At 39.5% G+C, this 27,693-nt stretch overlaps 4 protein-coding genes across 9 annotated transcripts; 2 read left to right on the forward strand and 2 right to left on the reverse strand.

Moving 5' to 3' along the window:
* Positions 1-227: 227 nt before the first annotated feature.
* Positions 228-4,413, forward strand: foxh1 (forkhead box H1). 4 transcript variants are annotated; one of them, XM_055151025.1, is made up of 4 exons: positions 228-269; positions 1,727-2,305; positions 2,738-2,842; positions 2,936-4,413. In XM_055151025.1, the coding sequence occupies exons 2-4, from the start codon at positions 1,838-1,840 to the stop codon at positions 3,887-3,889; spliced, it is 1,527 nt and encodes a 508-aa protein (XP_055007000.1). In that variant the 5' UTR covers positions 228-269; positions 1,727-1,837; the 3' UTR covers positions 3,890-4,413. The 4 variants fall into 4 exon arrangements, with proteins under 4 accessions (XP_055007000.1, XP_055007001.1, XP_020781416.2 ...); XM_055151026.1 differs by having other exon boundaries at positions 245-269; positions 1,654-2,305; XM_020925757.2 differs by having other exon boundaries at positions 258-327.
* Positions 4,414-5,373: 960 nt separating this feature from the next.
* Positions 5,374-15,815, reverse strand: oplah (5-oxoprolinase, ATP-hydrolysing). Its single transcript, XM_055150909.1, has 28 exons — positions 15,546-15,815; positions 15,038-15,249; positions 14,352-14,543; positions 13,801-13,915; positions 13,579-13,702; positions 12,723-12,918; positions 12,488-12,653; positions 12,007-12,145; positions 11,867-11,934; positions 10,888-11,063; positions 10,669-10,809; positions 10,473-10,585; positions 10,204-10,374; positions 9,908-10,045; positions 9,651-9,789; positions 9,438-9,550; positions 9,185-9,336; positions 8,946-9,106; positions 8,767-8,868; positions 8,525-8,699; positions 7,950-8,134; positions 7,035-7,181; positions 6,746-6,880; positions 6,517-6,666; positions 6,272-6,429; positions 6,029-6,189; positions 5,857-5,954; positions 5,374-5,763 (listed from the first exon to the last, which is right to left on the reverse strand). The coding sequence occupies exons 2-28, from the start codon at positions 15,206-15,208 to the stop codon at positions 5,611-5,613; spliced, it is 3,939 nt and encodes a 1,312-aa protein (XP_055006884.1). The 5' UTR covers positions 15,209-15,249; positions 15,546-15,815; the 3' UTR covers positions 5,374-5,610.
* A 311-nt stretch (positions 15,816-16,126) lies between these two features.
* On the reverse strand, positions 16,127-22,716 carry shrprbck1r (sharpin and rbck1 related). Of its 3 annotated transcripts, none has more exons than XM_020925624.2 (14): positions 22,060-22,716; positions 21,425-21,599; positions 20,772-20,837; positions 20,452-20,593; positions 20,231-20,321; positions 19,852-20,143; positions 19,234-19,334; positions 18,989-19,159; positions 18,215-18,375; positions 17,996-18,107; positions 17,648-17,827; positions 17,413-17,511; positions 17,110-17,253; positions 16,127-16,978 (listed from the first exon to the last, which is right to left on the reverse strand). In XM_020925624.2, exons 1-14 carry the CDS (start codon positions 22,333-22,335, stop codon positions 16,898-16,900), a joined length of 2,091 nt encoding a protein of 696 aa, XP_020781283.1. In that variant the 5' UTR covers positions 22,336-22,716; the 3' UTR covers positions 16,127-16,897. The 3 variants fall into 3 exon arrangements, with proteins under 3 accessions (XP_020781283.1, XP_020781282.1, XP_055007061.1); XM_020925623.2 differs by having other exon boundaries at positions 18,989-19,162; XM_055151086.1 differs by lacking the exon at positions 22,060-22,716 and adding an exon at positions 21,688-21,927 and having other exon boundaries at positions 18,989-19,162.
* A 3,066-nt stretch (positions 22,717-25,782) lies between these two features.
* Positions 25,783-27,532, forward strand: prlh2 (prolactin releasing hormone 2). Its single transcript, XM_020925515.2, has 3 exons — positions 25,783-25,900; positions 26,709-26,888; positions 27,324-27,532. Exons 2-3 carry the CDS (start codon positions 26,732-26,734, stop codon positions 27,530-27,532), a joined length of 366 nt encoding a protein of 121 aa, XP_020781174.1. The 5' UTR covers positions 25,783-25,900; positions 26,709-26,731.
* Positions 27,533-27,693: the final 161 nt, after the last annotated feature.

The raw sequence follows: 27,693 nt of genomic DNA on the forward strand, positions 1-27,693 counted from the left end.
AAATATAAACACAATTTAAAGTAATTATAAATTGTATTATTTTAATCTGTAATTTAATAATATTATGTCCTTCATTGGGCTACTATATTTTACTAGTACAGAGTCTGACAACCTCAGCACACTTGGTCCAATCCACAATTACTACAGTACTTTCATGTGACACTTCATGTGTTGTACGTCTTACTTTTGGATGAAACCACTAGAGGGGGACACGGTTTGCACACACACCGTCAACCAGAGAAGAAAGCTACTCATGCAAATTGAAGCAGGTGAGTTGGCTTGTCAGAGAAGGTAACACGCCGAAACAAAAGCTATACCAAACACAGGGTAAGAGCAATTACTAAATGTAAAACGGGTCGAAAGAGAATAATGACAACAGAAGCAAAATGAGTGGAAATTCCTTGGGCTTGATTAGGCATGCTTTAGTTAAAAACAAAACAAAACAAAACAAAACACATCAATAAATAAGTGTGAAAGTTCAAACATCTTAATACAAACAGCCTTCTGCAAAATTATTTTAGATCAGTCAATGCGTGCAATGTTTAATTAGCCCATAGGACCAATGTCCATTAGTCAGGTTCGGTAACTCTGTGATGTGTAGGTGCTTTAAATTACATGTATTGCAGCTTGTTGATTCTTTGTTATAGTGATTTTGGTTTTATAGAAGCTTTGTACATGTTTCCATCCGTGTAGAAATACAATTGCCTAAATATGAGGTGTGAATGGTTTAACTGTCTCGACACTTAGTATCTTTTAAGTGCATGAAATCACACGGCTGGTTTTGAATGGCCTTGTATTTCCTCACATGCAAAGTAGGTTTTCGGGAAGGAACGGGCTCCAGATTTTTGCCAATGGGGTTTCTTCTAATCCAACTTGTTTTCACTGTCTTGCTGGGAAGCAAGACTCTGCACATTAGCACTACATTAAGTTAGACAAAAGACTCGCATTCCCGAAACTTTAGGCTTTACGAAGTGAATGGAGCGGCGCGCAGTGTCAGGGATCCCTGCTGGGTGCAGAACTGCGCCGCACTCTACTCTCACTCTCTGTGCATAAAATAAACATTAAATAAAGAGGCTATGACAAATGAGTGATAGAGTAACTGTACTCCAGATTTACATTTTATACAGTATTGACATCTTGTCTTGTGCTGTTAAAATTAAACGTGCCAATTTACTTTTTTTATTTTGGAAATTGTGTGTATTTAATTGTTTATTAGTGAATCCTTATGTATATTGCAATGCAGAAATTGTTGATTGCATTCTTCTGTTCAAATGGAGCCAGTGGAGGTCTTGGTTTAGGTCACAAAGGCCAAGCATTACGCACACAATTTCCTTACGGTTTTAAAATAACATTTTACTAAGCAATAGGCCTACTTTTATTTTTCAATAGCAAAATGTCATAACTTCATTTTTAATATAGCATTTTTTATACGGATCATCCTATGACTAACGGCCCATCAAGCACGTTGTATGTAAATAAAATTTTAGTGTACATAGAACTCTTGATGCACAAATTAGTACTTATGTATTTAAATATTTCTGCATTAGTTGTGTCTACATATAATAAGTTGTATTTACAAGCGTATTGTTTTCCCCACTCTCTGTACAAAGCCCCTCCCCAACCCCCCGCGGTGATCAGTCTTTCTGTTCACAGATAACGCGTCATTCTTCCCTCGATTACGCAGCAGGATTTACATGAAACTGTTAATTGTTTGCTCTTCAAATAGAGCCAGCCTGGAGCCAACAGTCTACCAGAAGTTAAGGACCGGCTCCGCAGTGCCATCCCCTGCCCCCCTTCTCCACTGCTGTACTCCTGCGCTCAAGCCCCGCTGATCAACATGACAAAGCACTGGCCGGAGCACAGCCTCTTGGCACCACCCGCTCTGTCCCACCTGGGAGATCCCCACGACCATCAACTTGACTTCCAAAGAAACGCGCACCATATGGTGCATCCTTCCAGCGGAGTAACACGGACCTCTCCTGCTCAGCATTGGTCTTCATCCCACCCGGCTTACGCGGGTCAAACGCGGCTGCAGGAGGGTCCCCTATCTCGCTCCAAGCACCTTACCTCAACTTTCATGGACACCGCGGTACCTCTGGACTCAACGTACCCCAGCCCGGAGGATATGGACTTTAAACAGGATGCAATCAAACGGGACACGTGGTGCAATGAACAAGAAAAGACCACTAAAGGCGCAGGCAAGAAGAAGAACTATCAAAGATATCCCAAGCCTCCGTACTCTTATTTGGCCATGATTGCAATGGTCATACAAAGGTCTCCTGAGAAGAAACTAACGCTGTCCGAGGTAAATGCGTTTTATACCTTAAATGTATAGTCTTTTTAATATGAATCCGTATTTGAACAAAGCGCAGTCTTACGCACCGATTTGTGTAAAAAAAAAAAAAAATGTCAGGGTTTACTTAGTTTCAAATGACCCTGTGCTGTGTACAGTTACAGTGACACTAAACAGACACATCGCTCTGACACTTGCATGCCATCATTATCAGGTTTGTTCTGATAACGTTTGTAGTGAAACCAGACACGGATCTCCATCAGAGCAGATAAGATATACAGTAACACGTAATGACTTCAATTAGTGTTTTATCTTCGTTTTAATGTATACATTATAAACAAATGATTGCTATGAAACACAGCTTGACAATTTCAATTAAATGCACTTTCTGCTTTTATTATAATGTTTAATGGAAATAAATCAATTGTATTTGTTTTCTCTTAGATCTTAAAGGAGATCAGCGCTCTTTTTCCCTTCTTTAAAGGAAATTACAAAGGCTGGAGGGACTCCGTCCGACACAACCTGTCTTCATATGACTGCTTTGTCAAGGTTTGTATGATTGTCTTGATAAGATAATTTTTTTGGTCTTCCAATGTGAAGATTTTCAGAGCTGTCATCTCATTTTCTCATCTCTTCTTGTAGGTCCTTAAGGACCCTGGTAAGCCTCAGGGCAAAGGAAACTTCTGGGCTGTGGAGTTGAGCCGGATTCCTCTGGAGCTGCTGAAGAGGCAGAACACAGCTGTCTCTCGACAGGATGAGACCATCTTTGCTCAGGACCTGGCTCCATATATTCTCCAGGGGCAGAAGATTGAATCAGAGGTACCACCCGCAGAGCCTGTCACTTCTCTTCCCTCCCTCCCCTCCATGCGCCCCAGAAACCTGTCTCCTCCTCAGGACGACTTGTTTCGACCCAAACTGGACTCGTCTTTTGCCATAGATTCCCTTCTGCACAGCTTCAGGCCCTCCAGTGGAACAGGAGAGGTGCAGGTGACCAAAGACTGTTGGAGTGATATGGAGAGACCAAGGGGCTCCCCTCCTCACCCCCGTTATGCCTCCTCCGCCCGCAGCGCATCAGCCAGCTCTGCCAGCCCTGCCTCCACATCATCTTCCTCTGATGATGAGTGGAGAGGAGTGTCTCTCTCTGGGAAACGTGCTCCAGATGAGGCTGAATCAGATGGTTATGAGGACTACAAACAAGTGCACAAATCAGCCCGAAGAGACAGTGTGGCGCCTCCATGGGAGCTGCCCACGTCCTATGCCAAATATGCCCCCCCAAATGCTGTTGCCCCACCCAGTATGCGATTTAATGGAAGTCCACTAATGCCTCTTCATGGCGGGCTTCCTCTTTATGGTTATGGTAGCTCACCTGTTGCACCAGGACACTTTCTGGGCCACACATACTGGCCTATACTGCCCAACGGACGGGTTCAAGCACCTCCTCTTATTATGGACCTGGACAATATGCTACAATCAGTGCCTCCAAATAAAAGTGTGTTTGACGTCCTTGTGCCAACCAATCAGAACTCGCATCATCAACCACCCAGCCATTACACACTGCAAAATGGACCATCACTTAACAGATATCCACAATATTAACTGCTTCTTGAAAATATGTTATATGGACTGACCAGTGAATGTAATATAAAGGGAAAGGCTGCAGAAATAGTACTCTTAACATTTTAAATACATGCGTTCAGTATTATCGTATTACAAAGACACAAACTACCTCAGTCTAAACCTATAGGTATGTGTTTCCATGGGCTTTTTGCACTGCCAGTTAACTTGCACTGTTTTTAAATGTTGTTTGCCAAATGTGACTCTTGTATAACTGGTATAATTGATGTCAGACCACTGTCACAATGGGCAGTCTTTATATTTCTATATTTATTTTACTGTCAAATGTAGCAAAAAAAAATCACAACATACTACCTCACCTTCTAATGAACTTTTCCTGCTGATCTATTTGCACTGTTTTGATGTCAATAGGGATATCATGGCTCAACCTCAGCAGGTGAATGTAATGTTATTTTTTGCCCATTTTATATGGTGTTCAAAAAGCTTTGTCTGCTAGCTCAGATGTTTTAAAAATATTTTACAGGGTATGTAATAAATGCTGTTTATTTTTAGAATGGTCTGTGTCAAAATCATTTTGATTATGTTATAATATATTGATTATAATTAATCAACATTAATAATTCTTCAATTATTTCTCTGTTGCAAAACATTGTCCAGATGACTACATTTGCAACTTTTGATGTCATGGATCAATATAGATAAAAAGGAACTATATATGAACAAGAGTAACTTTACTTTTACACTGTATTCATTTGGTGGCATGCGTCTCTCTACAGTATGTGAAGTCTTAGACTTCTCACATTTAAAGAAACAATTGTAATTTACAATAGCATAAACTTTCTTCAGCACAGTTGAGTTGCGCACACAGACAAATTTTCAAAAATTTATAATTGACTCAATGGACATCGACTGTTCACTACGTCAAGGATGTCTAAGGATACTTATGGAAAAATAAACCTCAGAACAATTCTTTGATTCTTTGCCTTTGTAAATGATTCACACAAACACACCCATCTGATTTACATGGACAATCTGCAACCGTCAGTCTCCTGCTGCTTTCATTGCATATCTCTTTATCAGAGCTCACGCATGCCTGCTCTGCCCCACCATCCTTCCTCCTCTTTCTGGTCGTTCTTGAGCTGTGGGGAGGAGGGGGCGCCGCATAATGCAGGCACTTCCCCCAAACATGCAAAACTATCCTGTAACAAACTCCAACTCTTTCTAATGAATTTCAATGTTGACTCACACTGTGGGCAAGTCCCTATTTTACTTTGTACAGTTTACTCTGTAACACATAGAGACAATACAGTTAGTTGAGAGTCTTCTTTCACTTTAGAGTCAATAAATAATTTCACTAGACTTATATAACTTTGGAATACTACAGCTAATAATTACTGCTTATTATTTATTAATTAAAAACATTTATTAAAAAGGAAAAGCACTAGCTGTTATAGCTGTTAGTATAAATATAAACTTTTCTATTTCAAATATTTAATAGACATATATTTGGCTTTGGTTAGATTTTATTAACATGATACAAAGTATTTGAGTACATTTTATATGAATCTAGCAATCTTGTAACCGTATGAAAAATAACACCATAAGTATGGTATGTAATTTCTATAGTGTGCATTAGGTTTGTCACAGTATTAAGTTGAAAACTGACCTTATATTTCATGGCTTTTATAATGCTTTACTCATCTCTTCCTCTTGTTTCTTACTAGTTAGCTTACCCTGCCTGCTCACACTCCCTCTTGTGCCATTCGGTATTCAAAGACACTGCCTCTCTCTGGGAATGTTTCATTCAAGCGTCGGCGTTTAGTTTGGGGTTTTCCGTTCTCTTCCTCCTCTCTTCCATAACCCCCTCCTCCGGGTGTGTACAGGCAAAACATGTCCTGTAAGAACACAAAGAATGCCATACAGTGATAATGTGTAGTGATTTTTTTCAGAATTGAATGCTTGAATAAGAAATAAATAAGAAAACATACCCCTGGTTCAAGAGTAACACTAGTCTTGGCTCCCAGGTTGAGAAGTCGACCATCTTGTCTCTGAAGGAGGTTTTGTCCCGCAGCTCCTTCCTCACCACCTGACCATAGAATTGAACATTTAATAAAACTTTTAGCCAACTGCAAATTTGTAACTGTCAATCAAAATATTTACCGCTGAGTCCATAGGGGCGGAAGGCACGTCTTTCAGTCAACACTGACAAAACCACCTTGTCTCTGAACAGCAGTTTCCGGATCACACCATCACCTCCCAAATACTTTCCTTCACCCCCTGAGTTGGGTCGTAATGAAAACTGCTCCAAAATCACTGGATATCTGCAGCGTGAACAGTCAATAAAAGAATATTTAAACCATCAGTTTTTTAAAATGTTATGCACTTTTGGGTAACATTTGTCACCTCTTTTCCAGTATTTCCGGGTCTGTGATGCGAGTATTGGTCATGTGGCTGTGCACTCCGCTCCGCCCGTTCCAGCCTGGCCCTGCTCCAGCTCCTCCAGCCACTGTCTCGTAGTATCCAACCTTCTCACTACCAAAGGAGATGTTATTCATACAACCCTGTAATTTAAAAAGCGTCTTTAACTACAAATAATATACTTTTAAAATGAAAATAATCCAATCATGTTTCATGTTTTGGGGTCTTACCTGCGAGGCAGCACAAACTTCAAATGCTTTAAAGATAACATCAACAACTCTTTGTGAAGTGAGCACATTTCCACCTACTACAGCTGCATTTTGGGAAGGCTGGAGGATTGAGCCAGGAGGGATAATAACTTTGATGGGAGCTAGACATCCCTGGACCAAACAGTTAGAACTTTATAGCATCCATATAAACATCTACACCACTTAGAATAATTTATATTTATAATTTTACCTGATTAAGTGGGATGTCCTGTCCAACCATACAGCGCAGACAGTAGATGAGGGCAGAGAGTGTAATGGCGCGTGGAGCATTGCAGTTCCCCCAGACTTCAGACCCTGTCCCACTGAAGTCAAACACAGCACTGCCCTGAACAATTACAGAATATATAAAATAATTGAAAAAGCAATAGGTTACAACATTACTTAGTGCAGTCACGCTGTCGCCAGTCTTCCTGAAAACTAATACGTAAATCCTCAATAAATAATAAATAATTAATATATCTGTCTTATAGTTTAAGTACCTCTTCTTCATTAATTTGGACACGTAGTCTGATTGGTGACCCATCATCCATGAAATCCTCAGCCTCCACCTCCAAAGAACCGGTCTCATGTCGCCTGCGCTGGGCAAAGTCTCGGAGCATGTCTCTAACAGCCAGCTCTGCATTACTCTGAAACACAAACAGTACAAGTGCATCTAGTCCCATTCAGACACATACTTCTTACCATGTTAAAGGGCCCATATTACGCTGTTTTCAGATCTATGTTTTAATATGGTTTCTGCACCAAAAACATACATGGAGTTGTGTTTTGTTTCAGTCACACTTGTTTAATACACAAACTCTGCATATTTAGGCTGTTCTTCAGAAGCCACTCAGTTCCACCTCATGTGATATGGTTATAAGAAAAGTACTCCACTGTCTTTTTAAACTTCATACATCTTCACTAGAATAATTTGGATCTTTTCAGCACTGGAATATCCAGTCTCTGTTAACTTGAAACAACCTACTTCATGACATCACAAGGTGGAGTGGAGCTCTTGACTGAGGGAGATATAGGCAGACTAATAATAAAAGGTTACTCAAACATGTGTGAATGAAACCAAATACAACTGCAGGTATTTTTTGAGGAGGTAACAATCTTCTAACATGGCTTAAAGCTTACAAGAGTGAATTGGGTAATACAGGACCTTTAAGCTTTTGTTTTAATGTATATGTCTTAATGATTGGAAATTTGCAGTTTTTACAAGCAGATGCATTTAATTTATACTATAATATTGTAATACGTATAATATAGTCTTTGCTAGAAGTATTTTCCTATTTTGCTACTTTAGTTCCAAAGGTAAAATAATTTATCAATTCATTTTTATCGAATTTATCCTTTTTTTCCTCAATATTGCATAATACAGCCTTTACACACAACATATTCCTAGTTATTACCTGAATATATCCCATGTAAGCTTGAACAACAGCCAGACCATAAGAGTCGATCAGCTCCCCGACCAACTGGCTCCCTCTCTGATTGGCCGCCACCTGAGCCCGCAGATCGGACAGGTTGTCATGGAGATTTCGAGTCCCAGAGCATCCTGGGTACTGAGCTGGAGCCATGAGTGCTTCAGTTACAGCTAAAAATCAACAAAAAATTAAATTAGAGGAGTAAGTATTGTGAATTAGTATAACTTAAAACAAAAGATGGTATACCATGTGTGGCATGATTTTTTAACCAAGCTTTACATTTTGGCAAAATTAAAACTCACATCATACTCAAAAACTTATAGGCTTATATGAAATGTTTATTTAACTATTTTACCAGAAAATCCTTCAGATAAATCTCATGACCTGCCCAAATTAATTAATTAAAATAACAAAACTGCCCAGCCAAAATGTTGAACTGAGCCAAGTTTAGTCAAGCTTATTAGGGGAGTGTAAAACATAGAAACAGAACTGACATGTGAAATGAATCCATATGAGTACGATTCTACACCAAATAGCAACACTATAATAATATTCTATACCTTCTTCTTGAAAGACACCAGCAGTGACCAGTTTAAATGAGATGAATACAGCGCCCTCTTGCTGCAATGAGGTGGAGTGTGGCGGCATGGATCCTGGAGTGATTCCTCCAATGTCTGCGTGGTGCCCTCTGCTGGCCACAAAGAAAACAGGCGCACTTATGCCTTTTCTGAACACCTGCAAAGAAAGACAACTGTAAGAGACAAAAGATTATTAATGTATTGATCATTTATTATATACTTACTGGAGTAATTACAGTGAGATCTGGGAGATGGCTGCCTCCTGCACACGGGTGGTTACTCAGAATAACATCACCCTCTTTCAGGTTACTACCCAAAGCTTTAATCTGCATGAATAACAATACAAGTATTTTCACTATATAAATATATAAAAGTTATTATGAATTAGATTCAAAATACAGACTTGATACTGGACAGTCTCTTGCATGGCCCCCAAGTGGACAGGAATGTGGGGAGCGTTGGACACCAGGCCTCCATCTGGCCCAAACACAGCGCAGGAGAAGTCCAGGCGTTCTTTTATGTTTGTGGAGATTGAAGTTCTTTGGAGCACCCTGCCCATTTGTTCTTTGAGAAAAATAATCAAAACACAGCTGTTATTATGGTGTAGATTTCTTTGATCCGGCGTAGATGGTGTAAAAGTACCTGCGATGCTCATGAAGCGATGGGAAAAGATGGAGAGCTGCACACTGTTCAGCTCAGTGCCCAGGAGACAGTTGGGGTCTGAGCCAACGTCAATACACACGTCGCCCCCTTCTGTCAGCCTGGCCACACAGCAGGGTTCCACTAGGATAGTGCTGGGAAATAGTATAGCAGTGTTTCAAAGCACTTTCAATACTATCAATAAACTGTAACATAACCACAACTATTCACAGTTATGAAGATTTCAGTTGCTTACCTATTTTTGTCAATGATGATTGCTGGTCCCTGAATGTTGTAGCCACATGGTAACTCTTCCCACAGATAAACATTAGTGTCAAGGTAACCCCCCTCAAAATAGCACTTGGTGATCTACAAAAAAAAAAAGAGTAATAATGATCAGTATTACAATGTAACAGCATAATTCCCAACAATGTAATTTATTTTGACTTGAGTTTTTTGTGATACCCACTGTAACTGGTTTTGCTGTTCTCTGCTTCTCTGACTTCTTGAAAAATGATTTGATACCAGATTTTCCACATCCCCTGACTCTGATGTCATCCACCACAATAGGTCTGCCAGCGATCGTGAAGCCAAACTCCTTCAAGTAACTGCAATAAAACTACTATGAACATCTCAACACACAATGTTGATAAAATAGTTGAAACAGTTAGCCATAACACACTTGTCTTAACCACATTTTTTTAACCTATAAATGAACAAAAATACCGTTTGGTGAAGGCTCTGCGGAAGTCTCCCGCTTTACATGACTGTGCACTGGGAGGAAATCCAGTAGCTGTGACCATGAGAGCACAGTCAGTCCCCTCGTAACGCAGATGCAGAAAAACCTCAGTTGAAATCTGCCCACTGGAAAGAATACAAAGTTACCATAGTATAACTTCACAGTTGTCCTAGTTTGGGTCTATTTAGTCCAGATATGGACCTGTTATTGTCTAAGTTTAGTCCTTCATTGGTCCAAAATTTTATTTAATGAGGACAAAAATAATTATGAACGGCCTCCTAACCTGGTAAAGCCCCGTGCACACAGTGTGTCAGTGCAGCGTTTTGAGAGATTGTCCACTCTTTTGTCCAGCTCTGGGTAACTCTTCTCCTCATATTTCAGTGAACATGGCTCCTGCACTTCTTCCACCACATCTGCCAGAGCTAGGCCATAAGCTGACAACACACCACTGTATCTGAAATGCACAAAAAATGACATATATGACATATACTTTCAACATAATACATTATAGAGTGGCTTGTGTTATTTTAGTGAATGAATTATTATCATTACTTATGAATGAAGACACTTTTCATCCCCAGGGCTCTTGCAATAGCACAGGCATGTTGCCCACCAGCACCTCCAAAACAGGCCAGTACATGTTGAGACGTATCATGTCCTTTAGCCTAAAAAGCAATTGAAAAGATTATCTAATTTGGTTATGTAATGTAACAATGTACTACAAGTGTTACTAAATATTAAATTGTACCTGTGTCAGAGCTCTGATTGGTCGGCACATGGCCTCATTCGCAACACGTATAAATCCCATAGCAACTTCCTCCACACTCATTTCTGAATTGCTGCTTGCTACTTTACTGTTGTTTAATTGGTTAGTTCCATTCACTGAAGACTTAAAAATAAATAATATAAAAGTTATTGTTACAAAGAAGTTGGAGAAAATACAAAATGCTGGCCTATGTAGTTTTACTTGTGATTGGATAGAAGTCAGAAAAATGTTGATATCTTGAGTGAGCTGATGAAAGTGCTTCATTGTCTCCTCTAAAGAAAGTGGTTCATTTTCTCCTGGCCCAAAGATTTTGGGAAAGAAGGACGGTAGGAGGCGACCAAGAGCCAAGTTAGCATCTGTTACAGTTAGAGGACCACCTACAAGACACACAAAAACAAGAGAAAAAACAATGTCTTCAAAAGAATTACAGTTACGATACCAATATCATATTGATACTTTGACTTTAAGCACCTGCTGCAACCCAATATTAAAATATACCAGTACAGGGATGGAAAATGGCACTTACTTCCTTAAAACACAGTTAACTTATTACATAATAGATCCAACTGTGTTATGCAACTAATGTATACATAAATGAACAGCTTTGTATGAATAAAAGTTCAAACATTATGAGACAATCAGCCAGTAAATAGTATTTGTGCATCCCTATTTACAACATATAACAATGTTGTGTACAACGTGGAGTTGAACAGTTGTCTTTACAAGCATGGATCTGAGTGTTGGATTTTTAAAGTGTATTTTTGAAAAGGAATCAAAATTACAGCAACTCTGCTCTTTTAGATAATATGTATAATGCCATATAGTGAAACAATCCAGGCAACGGAATAACATGGAGACATGGAGACAAGCAGGTGATGGACCCCCTGCTTTTAACATTGTACAGTAATAAGCTATGGTGTGTAAAAAAGAACATCTTGGGGCAACTGTACTACTTGGAGTTACATAATGTTCTGGAATTGAGCCAATTCACAATATTGAATTACAAGAAGCAGAAACCCCTGGTGTAGAGTTAAGTTTGAGCAATGTGGGAGGAGTGTTACCCGAGAAATCCACTCTAGAAACCACAAGGGGGGGAATAAAAGCACAAGAAAGCAAAAGAAACCAGAGAGAAGAGAAAAGTCAAATATAAATGCATACAGAAAACATATTAAAGCTGTACCTTTTCTGTAACAAGCTGGTCCTGGGTGGGCTCCTGCAGACTCTGGTCCAACCACAAACATCCCAGATCTAAAAGGACAAATCAAAAGAAGTGAAATATAACACAAGAAAGACATTACATAGACTTTAATTGTGACTTACCGAAAGAAGAGTCTAGAGCCTCCACCAGCGGCCACTGTGTTGATGTCCAGTTGAGGAGCCTGCAGAGTGACCCCAGCTGTGGTAGCTTCAAAGACATGCTCGTACTGTCCGGCATATCGGCTTACATCAGTGGAAGTCCCTGAAGAAGTAAAAAGACTTTAAATAATGGACTCAGTTTTTCTCTAAGTTTGGTATAAAGTTTCATATAAAGTTGTTACCAGTTTATTCTTAATCAATTATACCTTTGATTCATTATAGCTTGTGTAAATTCATCTAAAAATCTTACTACTACTGTGTTGTTTAAGTTGTACTATTCCATGACAAGTTACAGGGTCAAGTCAAGTGAGAATGTATGTTTATACATTACATTTTTAGTAATAAAAGACCTGATTTCACACAATTATACATACAGTATTTACTATTATTATAATGGGTCAGATTCAGTGGTTTCGATTATTGGGAGTATATGGGAGTATTTTACCTCCCATATCAAAGCCAATCACGGGTTTCTTCTCCATTTGGCTGTATGAGGTGATAGCATATCCCACAACGCCCCCTGCTGGCCCAGACAGAATAGCTCGTGACCCACAGAACTGTCCCATCGGGGTAAGGCCACCATCTGACTGCATGAACAGGACGTCCACATTCTGCAACATAGAAAACAACACAGCGATAGATTATGGGTCACTAACTGATTCAAAAAGTGCTTATCAGACCTTGAGGGCATCCTTAAAGCCAGCGGTAAAGCCTTTTAAATACTGGCGTATCTTTGGGGTGAGGTAGGCATCAGCACAGACAGTGTAGCCCCGAGGAACAGCTCTGACCATCGGCATAACTTCACTGGACAGAGACACCTGAGTGAAGCCAAGTCGACGTGCCAGGGATCCTACAGCCTTCTCATGATCAGACCATCTGAAGTAAATAGTAAGAAGAAAGTGTGAAGTATGTGACTTTATTATAGATTTTCTACTACTAACCACCAAAACACTGCTTCTACAACTACCACTATTACCAACCCTATATTTTCTTGACTCCTGTAGCTTTAAATTATGTCATAATGCTTTTACCCCATCAAAAACATACCTGAAGCTGTGTTTTGTTTCATTCACACATGTTGAGTATTGAGTATTACTTTTATTATTAGTCTGTCTACATCTCCAAAGCTCAAAATGCTCTATTCCACCTTGTGATATAGTGGTAGTTTTCAAGTTACCTAAACTTTAGGTCTACCTAGGTAAACCTAAAGTTTTACAATTCCAGGGGTGAAATTATTCAAATAATTCTAGTGAAAGTCAGTCACTAGACTCTTTACTTTAGTATAATAGATGGAGAGTATATATTAGGTTTAATTATATGAATTAAAATGTTAACAAACATTAATATTATCTGTCCAACTATATTAGGTGTGAGCTGGAAGTGAAAAAGTGTCACACCCATAGAACACAAAGTCATCATACAGGACCAAGTTGACCAGTTTCTAAACACACACGAAATTATCATTATCATAAAATCTAATCTCAGTGGTCCTTGCCCTTCAAGCATTCAAGTATTTCAGTAGCAGGATGTACTGACGTGTAGGAGTGCAGTAGCAAAACAGCCAGACAGTTGATGCCCCTGGACAAAACTCCTTTAAGGTCCTCTTCTACTTGCTCCAAATCTAGCTCCTTCCATACCTCCAAAGAGTCCCCAGTGCTGCCTGGTGTAATAAGTTAATATTAACACTGAATCCCTGGAGAAAATGCAAGAAATGCCTTTGCATTATAATATTTTAAAACATGCTACTACAAAACTCACCTGTGACACAGCGTTTAGGATCTTGTCTAGGCAGCCGACATCCATCTTGTTTGAGAACCACTCGCTCGTCCACTTCGATCACCTCTTCATAAAGTACTTCTGGTACAGCAACCTCCTTTTTTGACAAATAAAAATAAAAGACCACATCAATAACAGGAAGTTACAGTTTACGATTAGTTAAATTTTCACCATTACACTTATGTTATCAACATCTTAATACTGATAAGAAAAAAGCAGAAAGGTCCAATAGAATGACCTGCAGACAACTTTTGCAGATAAGTGACCACTTCAACGATTGATGTTACACCAAGCACGGGCAAACTCCAACATATTATGCATATGTTTTCATAAATTTTATTTTATCCCTTAAAATAATGAAATAAAAGCCTGGAACATTTCAAAATTGTGCACTAGACTGAAATATTTAAAGTAACGGGCAAAGTTTTTCAAGGGACAACTCTTGCCCAAGTTGCCTTTTCTGAAAACATGTATTAGGTAACTGATTACAGTGACATTGTAAACATTAACATCGGGATGACAGAGCTACAAACCAAATCAAACAACTTTGGCCGGGCCTGTGTGCCAATATGGAGAAGGTCTTTGAATCCCTTTGTGACAAGCAGAGCTGTCCTCTCTCCTTCTCGCTCCAGAAGTGCGTTGGTTGCGACAGTTGTGCCCATTCGGATCCAACCAATCAGTGAGGTGTCCACAGGCTGGTCACGGGGATAGGGCCTCCCAGTTTCCTATGGCAAATAAACCAGAGAATTAACCAGGTCGAAACAGTGAGCCATGCCCATAGTAATAAACAAATAAAATAACTGAAGAAAGCCCAGTGAACCACATTAAGGGTGCACTACATGTAGGATCACATGCAAGTAATTTCATTTCTTTTAACAGAGGATACACACACAATGTTGTATGTTTGAAGCCATTTCTTAATTAGCAAAAACATTTCAAACTTAAAGGAGAATTATGCAATGTTTCTGGGGAGCTTCCACCACCTGCTTGTCTCCATGTAGATGTTATTGTTCTGCCTAGAATGTTTCACAGTATGGTATTCCACGGATTGGCATTAGGTTAAAAGCCATACTGTGAGACATTCCAGGGAAATTAGTAACATATCCAGAGACAAGCAGGTGAAAGACGCTCCTTATCAAAAAAGCTACACAGTGCACCTTTAACCGGACAAGTAGGGCTGAATAAGAAGAAGAAATAAAGTTTAAAAAGTCTTTGTCACCTCTTCCAGCACTCGCCGGATGCCCTCTGTTGGGGCATCTTTATAGTTCTGGGGGTCCCAGGAGAGCAGTTTCAGGACCCTCTCACGCCCATCTGGCAGCCTGGCAAACACATCAGTGAAGGTGCCACCTCTATCAATAGCAAAGTCATACTTTCCTTTAGTTTCTGCCATTGTGGCAAAGGAGGCACACTTCTACGGAACCAGATGGTCAACTGGGAAGAAGGAGAGACAGGACAGAAGCAAAGATGAGATAGATAAAGACACGTACAGGGGGAGTGGCGAGTGATGCAAACATGCCATGGGCTAATGAAGTTTACTACACTAACCATATGTTGAACGTAATAACCTGCAATAAGCATTGTTTTTTGCCAGTAATTTAAAGAAACAACATATGCTCCACCACTGAGTCACTACTCGGTGAATAATTAAGGGTTTCCCTCAAAATGTCCCAAATCCGTAAAACAACATTCAGACCCTTGAGCAGTTATTTCCGTAGCGTTACGCTTACCTGGACTCAGTCAATGGACGGGTCTCTAGCTCCTTAATCTTTGATAATCCAGTGTCTCCTTTCGCAAACCACACAACTCAAGCCAGTCCGGTGTGTTTTAACTCCACCCTCCAAGAAACTCAGCGCCCTGTGAATCCACAGATGAGCGGGAGAGCACCCTACATGTGCGAAGTATTACACCGCTCCTTTCAGAAGTAAAATTAGCGCATATTTTTTAAGGAACCGTGGCGTTGGCATTTAGCTGTCACGCCTGCTCCCGAGCAGTTTTTAAAATTGTCCATCCTAGGCTTCTGTAGCTGCACAGTGTTCTCAGGTTCTCCTCTGCACGGATGATCAGTTATTTTTGGAAAAACAAAGCCCCAACAAGAAATTGTTTTTTTCCCCTCAGTAACCAGATATATTTTCTAATGAGCGTGCATTCAGACTGTCGACTGTATTGCACCGATTAGACAAGATTATAAACATAGGCTATGTACATTTTGCTACGTAACCTTTACAATAAACTCTCCTAACAATCCATATGCACTGATAATTTGGCTTAAAACGTACCAAAAATAAATGTAAAAAAAAAGAGCGGCTGGTATGATCAATAGACATTTTATTTGAGTCTGTGCCGTATATCTTTGTAACGAACTCACAGGCAAACGTATATTGTGCACAATGAACACAAAGAAATAGTTAACACATTTTAAACATAAATACAAATTAAACATTCTCAGTAATACTCAACATGTATATGACACAATTAAACCTTAGTATCAAAGCTGCTCACAAATTAATGCCGTAGATGTGAAACATGAACACTGCACAAACAATAGGAGGAGAAAATGTGTGAGAAAATGTATCAGTAAGGCACACAGGAAGTCAGTCACATTGTAACATACATGTGTAACACTCATTTGTGCAGTAAAGGCATTTCTGTCACTATATTTATCTGAAACGGTAAATACAAACTGTGCTAGGTAAAGGCGCTTAAAGGTCATGTGATTATTGTGCAAGATCACTACCTTCCTGGCAAATGTTCAACCAGAACAGTGAAATCAGATTACATTCAAACAGGGGAATAGATGGGGAGACAAAGGGGTCTGTTGTCCAGGGTCTTAAGGGACCCACTGCCTAAATATATAGGGTGGAACCCAAGTAAGGATTTGAAATTTTGTTGATGTGCATTCAGATATTCAATAACATCTCTTATACAGTCAATAGTGAAGTGTTTTTCTGTGTCATAAATAATGTTTGTGATTAAGTTAGAGGTGCTATGGTACTTGTGGGTGTAATATCACTTTAATACAGTTTAATAGATGTTAATTTGGGTACCATCTTTTCCCTTACATGGTCAACCCCTGTGAATCTCAGTGGCAATTCTGGCATCTTGGATGACATTTTTGGTTATTAACATTGCAGCGACATCCTCCACTTGTGTCTCCCGGACCCTTTGAGGAAATCACATACAATTTTATTAGATTTTCCACATACTAACTGTAACAAGTACAAATATATACAGTCATGTATTACTTAAGTATTCACATAGTACATAAGCTTAAAATGAGCAACAGTCGCTTACCTTCGGCCCCCAACGAGGGCCCCGAGTCACCCAGCAGATCTCTGTGTGGCAGACAGTGCAACGCAACCAATCACATCCATCCCTCTTTTGGACTATGATACCGCACTGTGGACAGTGCATTGCCTCACCGGACTGCACAAGTGTCTATAGTATGGTATAGGCTGGTTAGCATACTGAATTCAGTAAATGTTTTATTAAATTGTGACGTCTTGCTGGATAGATATTTAACACATGGCTTAACAAACTAAAAATATTAATACCTTTTCTGCATATATTCATGTATCTTTTCAGCCTAAAACCAACCTTTAATAGATGTGTGGTTCTTCTGGCGGCAGAGTCATTTATTGCACGAGCAGCTAGATCATCCTGATATTGTTTGCAGTTCATTCCTTCATGAATAGCCTAAAACCAAAGATACTCTGCGTAAAATAATAGGTCGACCAATTTAAACACAGCAAGCAACATAAATCAGATCATAAACCAAAAAGGTCCTACTTTATTTTAATTAATTCAATACATTGAGGAATGAGTAGCATACCTTACAGACAAGGCAGTTGTGTTTCCTGCAGACTGGGCAGTGAAAGACATTGACAGTATCTTCATACACACACCAGCCTGGGCAGTCCGCTGTGGCGCAATGGTAGCTCCCTTCACAGCGAGATTCGGCCACTGCAAGACCCCTCTGCAGCCAGCGCTCATACTCCTCTGTAGACACCAACTAAAGACGAAAATCCCAATTATACAAGTCTAGATACAGAATAAAATAGGTCACTATGAAGTGATAAAAAGTAGCAACTTTGATCCAAAAAACTCCTTTGTATGATCATTATCTTACAGTTACACACACCTGAAAGAAAAGAAGTACAGAAAAAGTAGACCAACTCACAGCTCTGATTTCTCTCTCCTGCAGTGAACAGGCACAAGCGTATGTGTCGTCTCTGTAGGGACAGGACACCTCCGGCTCCTCGCTCAGCATGATGACAGAGCGCAGGCAGGATCTAGGAAACACAACACATACAATTAAATAGATCTTATGCTGTGTTACTTTAGTAGGCATAATGCAATTTTAACAAATGCGCTGTTAGATGTGGCAAAAAATAACTACCTGCAAAAACAATGCAGGCACTCTCTGAGCAGGACGCCCTCTCCAGGCTGCAGCTCGCTGTAGCAGATCCTACAGTCTACTGGCTCAGGGTTAGGCACCAGGTCCTGACCATCCAACATCACCAGACGGGCAAAGTTCTCCCGGCGCTCCTCTTCTCTGGCCTGGGACCAGTGTGGGAATCATTTTAAGTCCCAGAAAACTACAACTGCTCATTTTGCAATTAAAGGCCTATGCTTAATTTTAAACCAGCTCATCTAAAAAATAACACATTTAGATTGTATGCAAACATATAACACACATTAATTAAAAAAGTATATCTTGTTGTTTAAATACAATTTATTAAAATATATAAATTAAAGGTGCAGTTTGGCAGCATAAATCAAGAATAAATAATAATAATCCAATAGCATTGCAGCACAGCATAATATCCCAATACATTTTAATCTTAAAAGAAAGTCTGCTTCTTGTCAGATATTGAAAGTTGCATTCAGACTGAAATCGAAATGGACTCTGAATGGTTGTATGTTCTGTGTATGCTCAGTAGTCCTGATCCAAGTTTAACAGAAGTGAGTTGTTTTGAGCTCCAGCACTCCTCAGCACCTCTCTTCTCCCTTTCTCCTTCAAAAAACAGAGACAAAAGAGAAGAGAGTCAGTCTGAGAGAGCCTGGAATTGCATTTCCACACACTGTTTGTGGACGGTGCGTTGTTGCTCAAAGTTGACCGAATACTAAAATATAACTATCTTGTATATTTTGTAAAACCGCTATTCCCTACCTGCTGGTATTGTCTAATGGCCTCCTTCTCTTGTTGTATCCTTTTCACCTCCAGAGGGTCAGGCCGGTATCCTCCTGGGACAACATAGCTCTCTGGACGGTTTGTGCTGCACATCTCACAGCCGGGACGGGTCGGTTTGTTGATGTAAGTACAAGAAGGGCATGACCAGCCCTGCTAAAGATTACATAAAACAATTTATTAAAAAGCAAATAGCAATTAAAAAGCAAGTGTAAGTTATAATGTACCTGGTTAGCAACTATATTAGGGTTCAGTGCTTCATTTAGTTGAGACATCTCCAAATTGATGAGAGTTTTAACGTCACTAACACGCTCTTTCTCTGATCCATCTGCAATATTTAAAATGGATTGTCAAAAACATTGGAAAATGCACATATGAATAATAATAATAATTTCAAAAATGTTGGCCAAACACTAAACTTTTTCAGCTTCAAATACAGTAATAGAACATTAACAGCAATTAATGTAGCATAGATGGTTGTTAAGCCTGAGGCCCTAAACACACCGCACGTGTCCACATGAGTGTAAATCTCAAATCTCAAATTAACAGTCCTTCCTGGGCTCCTTCAAATGATACATAACTTCCCCAGGAACACTTTGTGTTGATAGTAAATGCACAAAATCAACAAAAAAAATGATGTTTTCTATGTATTTTGATGGGTATACGTGCCTACGTTTGCGTAGAGAATCAAAAAATATGTTGGTTTGTATTTTCTGAAATCTAAGCTTGTGATGTAATGCTAAAAAGGTCCCTTGAAGTTATATGTGGTTGTTTCTTGTTACAATCCATACAAGCAGATGAGATATGATAAATACACTTTGCACACAACATAAGTATATACTTACTAATATTGCAGCTTTTATTTAATCTTGAAGGCAAAGTGTTGTAAGCCCGCTGGTTTTGAGATGATGGACCATTGGCAAAGGAAGACGTAGGATTCTGCAGCAAAACATTCTCCTGGTCCCTCTGGAGGATGTGCGGGGTGAGGCGAGCGTGGCGAGCAGACAGGAGGTAGAGGAAGGCAGTGTCACCATTTTGTCGAACCCCATATGAAGCCAAAGAACGCTGGTCTGCACACAAGCACTGTCCAATCACCCAGCGCTGGACCTTTGGGTGAAAGCCATACTCAAAAAACATCTGGAAAAAAACAAAAGGGAAAAATAAAGACATTGTTGATAGGAATTTCCAGATCTAAAGTGAAAATAATAGGCAAAAATTTGAAACCTGTTGTTTGAGTGCTGCTGTATGCATATGGGGCAAAACTTTCACAGTCACGCAGCAAGATGAAGCGCTATCTTCAACCACAACAGTCATACTGTAAAGTAGATAGGAATTATAACATTAAAATTAATTTCAATTAAGTTTGGACACTTAGATACTATATGCATAAACACTACAAATCTTGTGCATTTACAGAAGTTTTACCCTAAAACATATCAGCCTACTTTATTTCACAGTCCTCCACGTCTCTGGCAGATGGTTGAATCCTGACAGTGGCATGTTGTTGTGCAAGAGTGGCAGCGAATGCTGAAGCAGCCTGAAGATCACCTGCTTCAATGGCTCTGGTCAGCTGAATGCATGTGTCCTCTAATGAAGGATGGATGATACACAAAGTGAAAATGAGCGACAAACTAAACTCCAAGTGGCCACCAGGGGGCTAACAGAACATCTATGGAGGTGTAGGTCATGAAGAAATAATGAATGAATACATGAAGTCATAGAGACAAAGGTCATCTACAATGACTTCATCCTGTCTGCTACACACCTGTTTGTTGCAGGATGGTGGTGTGTGAATCCTGGGGAGCACCATCACCATTACCCTGAGGCACAACTGTGAAAAGGCAACAATGAGTGGGTATTGTTTAATACAAATATTCTTTTAAAAACAAAAACATCAAACAAAACAACAACAAAAAACCTTTGTTTTCATACAACATCCCTTTAAGGGTAAATTCAGAGAATGTGAATATGAGACAAAGTTTGTCAAAAAAGGCTTCTCTGTTTGCCTCAGCACAACAAATTTGTAAATTTAGCTATTAAGTTATAAAAATGTTCAAAACTTGCAACAAATCAGAGTAAAAACAATGAATGTCCAGGTTTTGTTTTTACAGTGCACTGAACTGTACGTCCTGCCACCGCTCTGGAAACACAAGACCTCTCTTCTTGTCTATTTTAGGCTGACCAGCTCTGATCCTTTCACAGGGACATTCCCAGTGATTAACATCAACTCCTTAAATTGCACTGATGGAGTGCAAGATAACAAAAAGAAGCACTAAGGTTATTGGAAATATTAAGAAGACAAGGCAGTATCAAACACAGGATGAATAATTGTACTCCTGCATCAAACCTCAGTTATATATATAATCAATCATGTCTGATTAACTTGAGGATAACTAACTAATTTCACATGAGACTGACCTCTCTGGGCTTCTCTTAGAGATGACAGTAGTACAGTGGCCCACTTTTGGGCCTCCTGCTCACAGCGAAAGTTGAAGCAGATCCGATCATGAGGCGGCGCTCTCAAACTCAGCTCATGGCATTTTGGAGACTTTACCTCATAGTTTACAGCTCTCAGGTCAAACATAGCAATGGTCTGAAAAGGGAAGAGATATTATTACATGCAGAAGTTCAAGGTGATTTATGCCACAATGTAACTTTTTTGTGGAAGGTCAGCCACCTACATGGGAATGTTCTACTTTGCCTTGAATGTTTCACAGTTTGACATTAAAGCCATTTTACAGGCCAAGTTACAGGTCAGATCTGTGTAGTTAATTTTAATGTTATACTGGAACAAAGCATTACGTCCAGTCCACCAATCATCTTCTAATCATCTTCTAATGATGAATGGGCTTAGTACTTCTTTTTGGAGTGTTGCCCTGTTATAAATTAACATTGGCCTTATTCAAACAACTAGGCAATCAGATCAACAGGATACACATCTGACAGTGTTGCTGTGTCAACACAATGTACATATATTACATTTCTTTCTTGTAGCTGTATCTGCCTTGTTTACGATTACAAAACGTCAGTCCAGTAGCAGGGCAGTCGCTCACCATACTCCGGCCCGTGTCACTGCTACTCTCTTGGAGCGAGAGGCGGAATTCCCCAAACTTCCCCGGGTCCATGCTGAGCTGCAGGCGGAGTGACTCATCGCCTGCTCCGGGCAAACACAGCGGGCGAATACCGGAGTGACAGACCGACACCCGCACCGACATGAGCACCGTTTGTCCGCCAAGAAGACCCTCCGGTGCCCCATACTGACTGGGTACAGCGGCGGTGTCCAGTGTGTGCGCTGAGAGCTCCGTCCAGCCGTCTGAACTTAGGGCCATCTTAAAATAGACTCATGTAGCAGTAGCTTCAGTAGCACCCACTATCACGTTGAGCTGTTTACCTCTTGTTTCCACATCTTTCTTTGGCCCAGCTCGTACTAAAACACACCCCGGGCATCGTGGGCTCTCCACGCTTCACGTTCAGAAACAGCAGCGATGACACCAGGAAGAAGCAAGTGCGTGAACTCCTTCACTGTTTTTTTTTTTTTTTAATCCTGAGACTCCAAAAAACTTCACATTAGTCTTATTCCAGTTTTGTTACACTCCCGTCACAGGTGAAATGTATAGATTTCTCCAAACGTTTCAGTAAAATCTCCCCGCTTTTCCAAACAGTGTGTCATCATTCGTCTGCTCTCTGATGTTGATGTGTTGGTTTCGCTTCTGCTCGCGCATGCGCAGTTTATACAATGACGTATGATTCGTTTCTGATAAAATGAAACAATAAAAGAAGAAAATACAAAACACATAGTTCAAAATGTAATACTTACTTTGATATAATAACCCCCCCCCCCATACTCATTCTCTATTTTACTTTCAAAGTTGTCACATGTTTTCGAATGTTGCATTGATTGGATTTTAGTCAAAACACATTCAGCCACCAGAGGGCAGCAAAGCCTCCCTTTATTCCCTTCAATCTTTAATAAGCCAGTCTATACTTATGCTGTATATTGGCAAGCGTTACTTTATTTAGAACCATCTGTTCAAGCCTGTACCCAGTACACTGTAGTATGGGCCTTCGGTGTATCATGATGTTTAGGCTTTCACACAGTGTTAAGAATGTTGTAAAACAGTTAGGGCAAAAAGACCAACTGCTATCGAAAAAATTTGGTCTAATAAATGAATACATTTTTATTTATGTATTTATTTATGTACATACATACATACACACATACATACATACATACATGTATTCATTTATGTACATACATACATACATACATACATACACATACATACACACATACATACACACACACACGCACACACACACACACACACTATCAGTTTTCAAATAAAAAAATAAAAAAAATCACATTTTGGGTTTCATGGCAGGTGATGTTATGTCTCTGACATTTGCCTACTATGCACTTGTCTTGACAAAATAAAGCTCTGTTTTTAGTGACTGAGTTTTTTCCTAACAAAACAAATACAAAAACTGAAATGCATTGAAAAAATAATGCATACCATGGTCAATAGAGGTACCACCTACACACACTGATCACTGCACAAATGAGGCAATTAACAAAATATATACTGTAGCATGTAAGGTGACTGATTTAAGGTGGAACTGCTAATCACTGTGAATAAAGATCAATATGGCCATGGGGACATGAACAAGACAATTTAGAGGGTACAACAAGACACCCCTCTCTAACTGCACATAAGCATACCTGAGAACAGGAACATAGAGCAGTATTAGTCACAAAGTATTCATAATGAAAATGTGTACCTTATCATGTAACTGTCCCTTTGTGCTGTTACCGAAATGCTGTGACCATTCTCCTCTCTCAGAAATGCCAATGACTCAGTTCAGATAAATGGGTTATACACTGGTGATTATCCTGAGCCTGTGATAGCAAACTTTGGTCACCAAGATTCTTTGGGCTGGCTTCATTAGTGTGACATTGTGTTGAAGAGGAAGGAGAGACATTCAGCAAATGATCAGAGCCTGGAATTACTGAACTATTTACTTGACAAATATAAATAATATAAACAACTGTGATTAGATTTGCAGTTATGTTTATTAGTGGGATTACATTCTTTTAAATATGGACGTATAGTCTTTTTAATCATCTATAGCCAGTCCTCTAAAAGCATGTGGTCTGGAGGTCAGCCATTGGATAAATAAATCAATTGATGAATTTGAAGAAATGTTTTTGTAATACTGCCCACTGTTGTTTGCAGTGGAAATGAGTATTTTGCATGCTTTTTCATGTAGTTAATTGCGACTCAAGTTGTGATTTGATATATCTTTTAGCTCTACCTGGATCATTGTCACAGAGCAAGTAAGTACAACATATCCCCTGTTGCTCTATGGAAATAGTAAAGTTGGATAAAATATGAATGAACTGGAAACTGAAGGTTCTAGTTTCCACCTTATAATAATATAGGTATGAAGAACACCATCTCCCCATTTGTTTCAGACTCAGATCTTGCAAAGCTTTGGGGCAGTACAAAATGAATCAAATAAGCTGATTATTAAAGGTTGCTTGTAATTGCAACTCCCGAGGCTGCTATTTTCTCATTAGCACAGCCAAACCCTCTCACAGATGTTTCTTTATCATAAACTATGTGATCATCGTCCAAAAAAACTAAATGATTACCATCCCCGCTCATTAACGCAACAAAGTACCGCCCAAGGTTCAATCACCCACATTTTGCTTCATGACGTCTTAGCAGACCTTTGTAGTAAATTTCGTTTTGTGTGTCTACCTCACCTTTGACAATTCATGACCTTTAAAGGCATTGCTTTAGAGCCTTGAGGAATTCAACAAGTGAGACCCTTTTTGTACTCGTTTCTTCACCTTATCCTTTCACACTTAGGTTAACAATAACAGGAGAGTGACCTGAAGTAATCCCGACACATGGAAATCTATAAACATGGTTTGTTAGATGGAGAAGTCACACAAGGAAGGGCATCTGGTGTAAACCAGTGACTTTGTTTGTGGTAACACTATGATGACTTCATCTGACAGAAGGGAGGATGGCATCAAATTATTTTTATGGCTTTCTGTTTCTGTTCCAGTCCTAACCCAAAAATGTTTTTAAGCAACATTTTGGTTTAAAGGCCAGGAGCTTTTAACAAACCTTTGTGGTTTGTGACTTGTACATGTACATTTATATAATTGTGCCTTATGTGACACCAGTCTCTTGCTATTTTTACTACTTGATTTTTTTTGCCACTGAATTTATGATTATCATTTATATTTTTGCTCTTTGTTACTATAATATAATGTGATGCGTATTTGTACTGTGTACAAATCATGTTCCTTGTGGGTCAATAAAGTTTGTCTAAGTCAAAGTCTTTGTGATTGCTATTGATTTTTGATTCTTGTATCAGATTATTTAAGACCATTTCAATTTGTTGTTTTAACTTCTAATTTCTGATTTTCTTTTCACAAACAGTTAAAAGGTTTCATACAATTAAATTATTTACTTACTATGACATGGTGGATATTGTGCAGTAAATAGCTGACTGCATCATCTCCTTTTCTTGTGTAATCAGGCTGAGTGATGAAGGGTTCGTCAGAAGCACCCACCTCAGCTCTGGGCCAGTGTCTGCGGGTCCCCCCCCGTCACTAATTTAAAGTTGTGTTGGTGTCAGTGCCTTCCTGATGGATGGCTGCGCGGCGTGTCAGGTCTGTGTGTGCTCAGAGTGGAGGAGGATGAGGGGGGGAGGAGGAGGAGGAGGGGACCAGTCCTGGGTCTGTGAGTGTGACTGACGCTCTTGATTCATCATCTCGACTGATGTGGTGCGTGCATACAGGTATATAAGTCTTACACACCTGCTCCACACCAACGTCTTGAACAACGCCGCCTGACCTCACACTGCAAAGAGTAAACGGTAAGAGACTTCATTTCCATCACATTTTGTTTAGCATTCTTTTGATTTCTTTGTAAATATGTTCAGACACAGGACTACATAGAATGATGGGATTACTTCATGATCCTGTGCTGTATATCTAGGATTTAAATTTAAAACTTTTCTTATGACATGGACAAAATTTATTTAGCCAATAAAATGTTATAACAATCAACATAGAATTGTATAGTGCAGATTAGTTACATGGACAATTCTCACATATTCGTCTGAGAGAAACATGGATTTTATTCTTCAGATGTATTTCAAGTGCAATTATACTCTAACGACTTTTTGTAAAGGTTGCATTTTGTGACATCATCACATTCAAAAAAAACATATAGACTATTTTAAAACCTGGAAAAGACGTAAATGGTAGTAAAATGCACCAATGTTTATGTATGGTTAATGTTTAAAATATATACTGAGCCTATCAACACTAAAAACAGGCAAAAAGTTAAACATTTTCTCTGTAAGCACACGTTTTCTTTGTCTGCATCTAATATTTCGGTCACACTGCCTTAATTGTTGTCAGATGCAGTATGTTTATGGACATACTGCAACAAAACTTTATTTATGGATTTTGATCCATTTAAATTTAAACCAAACCTAGGCTACACTTGCAGAAAAGTTTATTGCATGATTATGAAGTTGCATATGGCATTCATTTTCCAATTTCCTACTTTTGTATCAGATTATTTTAGACTTTTGGAATTGAATCTAATATCCATCATTAGGCATGAGCATGTAGCGCGTGTAGCTTTCACTCACGGGTCTGTCTCATTGTTTCCAGTGCCTTGAGCGAGTCCACACAGCATGCTGCCCCGGAGAGCGGCTGATGTCCGGCAGAGCGTCCTGACGAGCCGCTGGCTGCCCGCTGCTCTGGCTCTGCTGCTCTCCACGCGCCTCAGCAGCGCGCACAGCACCACCGTAGAGCACGACTTCCACATAGTCCACAATGTGGACAACAGGAGTGAGGAGAGCTTAATACTTTGGATTTGATTAAGACTATTTACATATATACATAACTTGATAGTTCTGCCTTTGAGTTACCACAAATCGAGATTTATAATTTCACTTCTTAAATTGAACTTTTTAAATGAGCAGCTGGTATGAATTTTATGGGAATTTAAAAACAAAAAGACTATATTAAATTAAATTAAGCCTAAAGCCTTAAAAGCCTTTAAAGCCTATTGGATGGGATAACAGGATTAAATCAGTGGCAACAAAAAGAGAGATTTGTCTGGTGACTATTCAAATAAATATCTTATCTATCTAGCCATATCTTTTTTTCCAATACTGCACAATGTGCACTTGGTTCTTTACATTAAAAAAAAAACCCCTTGTATTAGTGACTTTTTTGTTCCTAATTGAGCTTTTTGAAAAGTAATCTTGTTTGGTTTCTCAGGTCCAGAGATTGATCCCTTCTGGTACGTGGGGCGTGGGGTGAGACCCATAGGTCGGTTTGGGAAGAGACACAGTGTGGAAGTCGATCTGAGCAGCCGGGACATACAGCCTGTGCTCCGGACTCTAGAGCTGCTCCTCAACAGCCTGAAGACCAAGGACCAGCTCCGCAATGTCCCATTAGACGCAGACGACCAGGACTGGCTGCCATGACAACATCTTCTTCTTCTTCCATTCATACTGACTACTGAGTATTTTGTACCTTTGCTTTAGCTTTAACATATTGTTGCTTGAAATGAACCTGTATATAAAATCTATCTATATTGATTAATAAACTACAAAGTGAATCAGATGTGTTATTCTACACACAACAG

The sequence above is a fragment of the Boleophthalmus pectinirostris genome, unplaced genomic scaffold (assembly GCF_026225935.1).
Source record: "Boleophthalmus pectinirostris isolate CB_2022bp ecotype Guang Dong unplaced genomic scaffold, ASM2622593v1 HiC_scaffold_15, whole genome shotgun sequence".
In the NCBI taxonomy this organism is placed as follows: domain Eukaryota; kingdom Metazoa; phylum Chordata; class Actinopteri; order Gobiiformes; family Gobiidae; genus Boleophthalmus; species Boleophthalmus pectinirostris.

Bases quoted from the DNA above. Each gene is read 5' to 3' on its own strand.
- prlh2 (XM_020925515.2), top strand. From the start codon at position 26,732: ATGCTGCCCCGGAGAGCGGCTGATGTCCGGCAGAGCGTCCTGACGAGC. The intron at 26,889-27,323 runs GTGAGGAGAGCT...TTGGTTTCTCAG, and splicing joins CCACAATGTGGACAACAGGA to GTCCAGAGATTGATCCCTTC.
- shrprbck1r (XM_020925623.2), bottom strand. From the start codon at position 22,335: ATGGCCCTAAGTTCAGACGGCTGGACGGAGCTCTCAGCGCACACACTG. The intron at 19,163-19,233 runs GTACATTATAAC...TGTAATCTTTAG, and splicing joins CTAATATAGTTGCTAACCAG to CAGGGCTGGTCATGCCCTTC. The intron at 17,828-17,995 runs GTGAGTTGGTCT...TTTCGTCTTTAG, and splicing joins AGGAGAGAGAAATCAGAGCT to TTGGTGTCTACAGAGGAGTA.
- foxh1 (XM_055151025.1), top strand. From the start codon at position 1,838: ATGACAAAGCACTGGCCGGAGCACAGCCTCTTGGCACCACCCGCTCTG. The intron at 2,306-2,737 runs GTAAATGCGTTT...GTTTTCTCTTAG, and splicing joins AGAAACTAACGCTGTCCGAG to ATCTTAAAGGAGATCAGCGC. The intron at 2,843-2,935 runs GTTTGTATGATT...CTCTTCTTGTAG, and splicing joins CATATGACTGCTTTGTCAAG to GTCCTTAAGGACCCTGGTAA.
- oplah (XM_055150909.1), bottom strand. From the start codon at position 15,208: ATGGCAGAAACTAAAGGAAAGTATGACTTTGCTATTGATAGAGGTGGC. The intron at 10,586-10,668 runs GTACAATTTAAT...ATTGCTTTTTAG, and splicing joins CAATCAGAGCTCTGACACAG to GCTAAAGGACATGATACGTC. The intron at 8,700-8,766 runs GTAAGTATATAA...CTTTCTTTGCAG, and splicing joins ATCTCACTGTAATTACTCCA to GTGTTCAGAAAAGGCATAAG.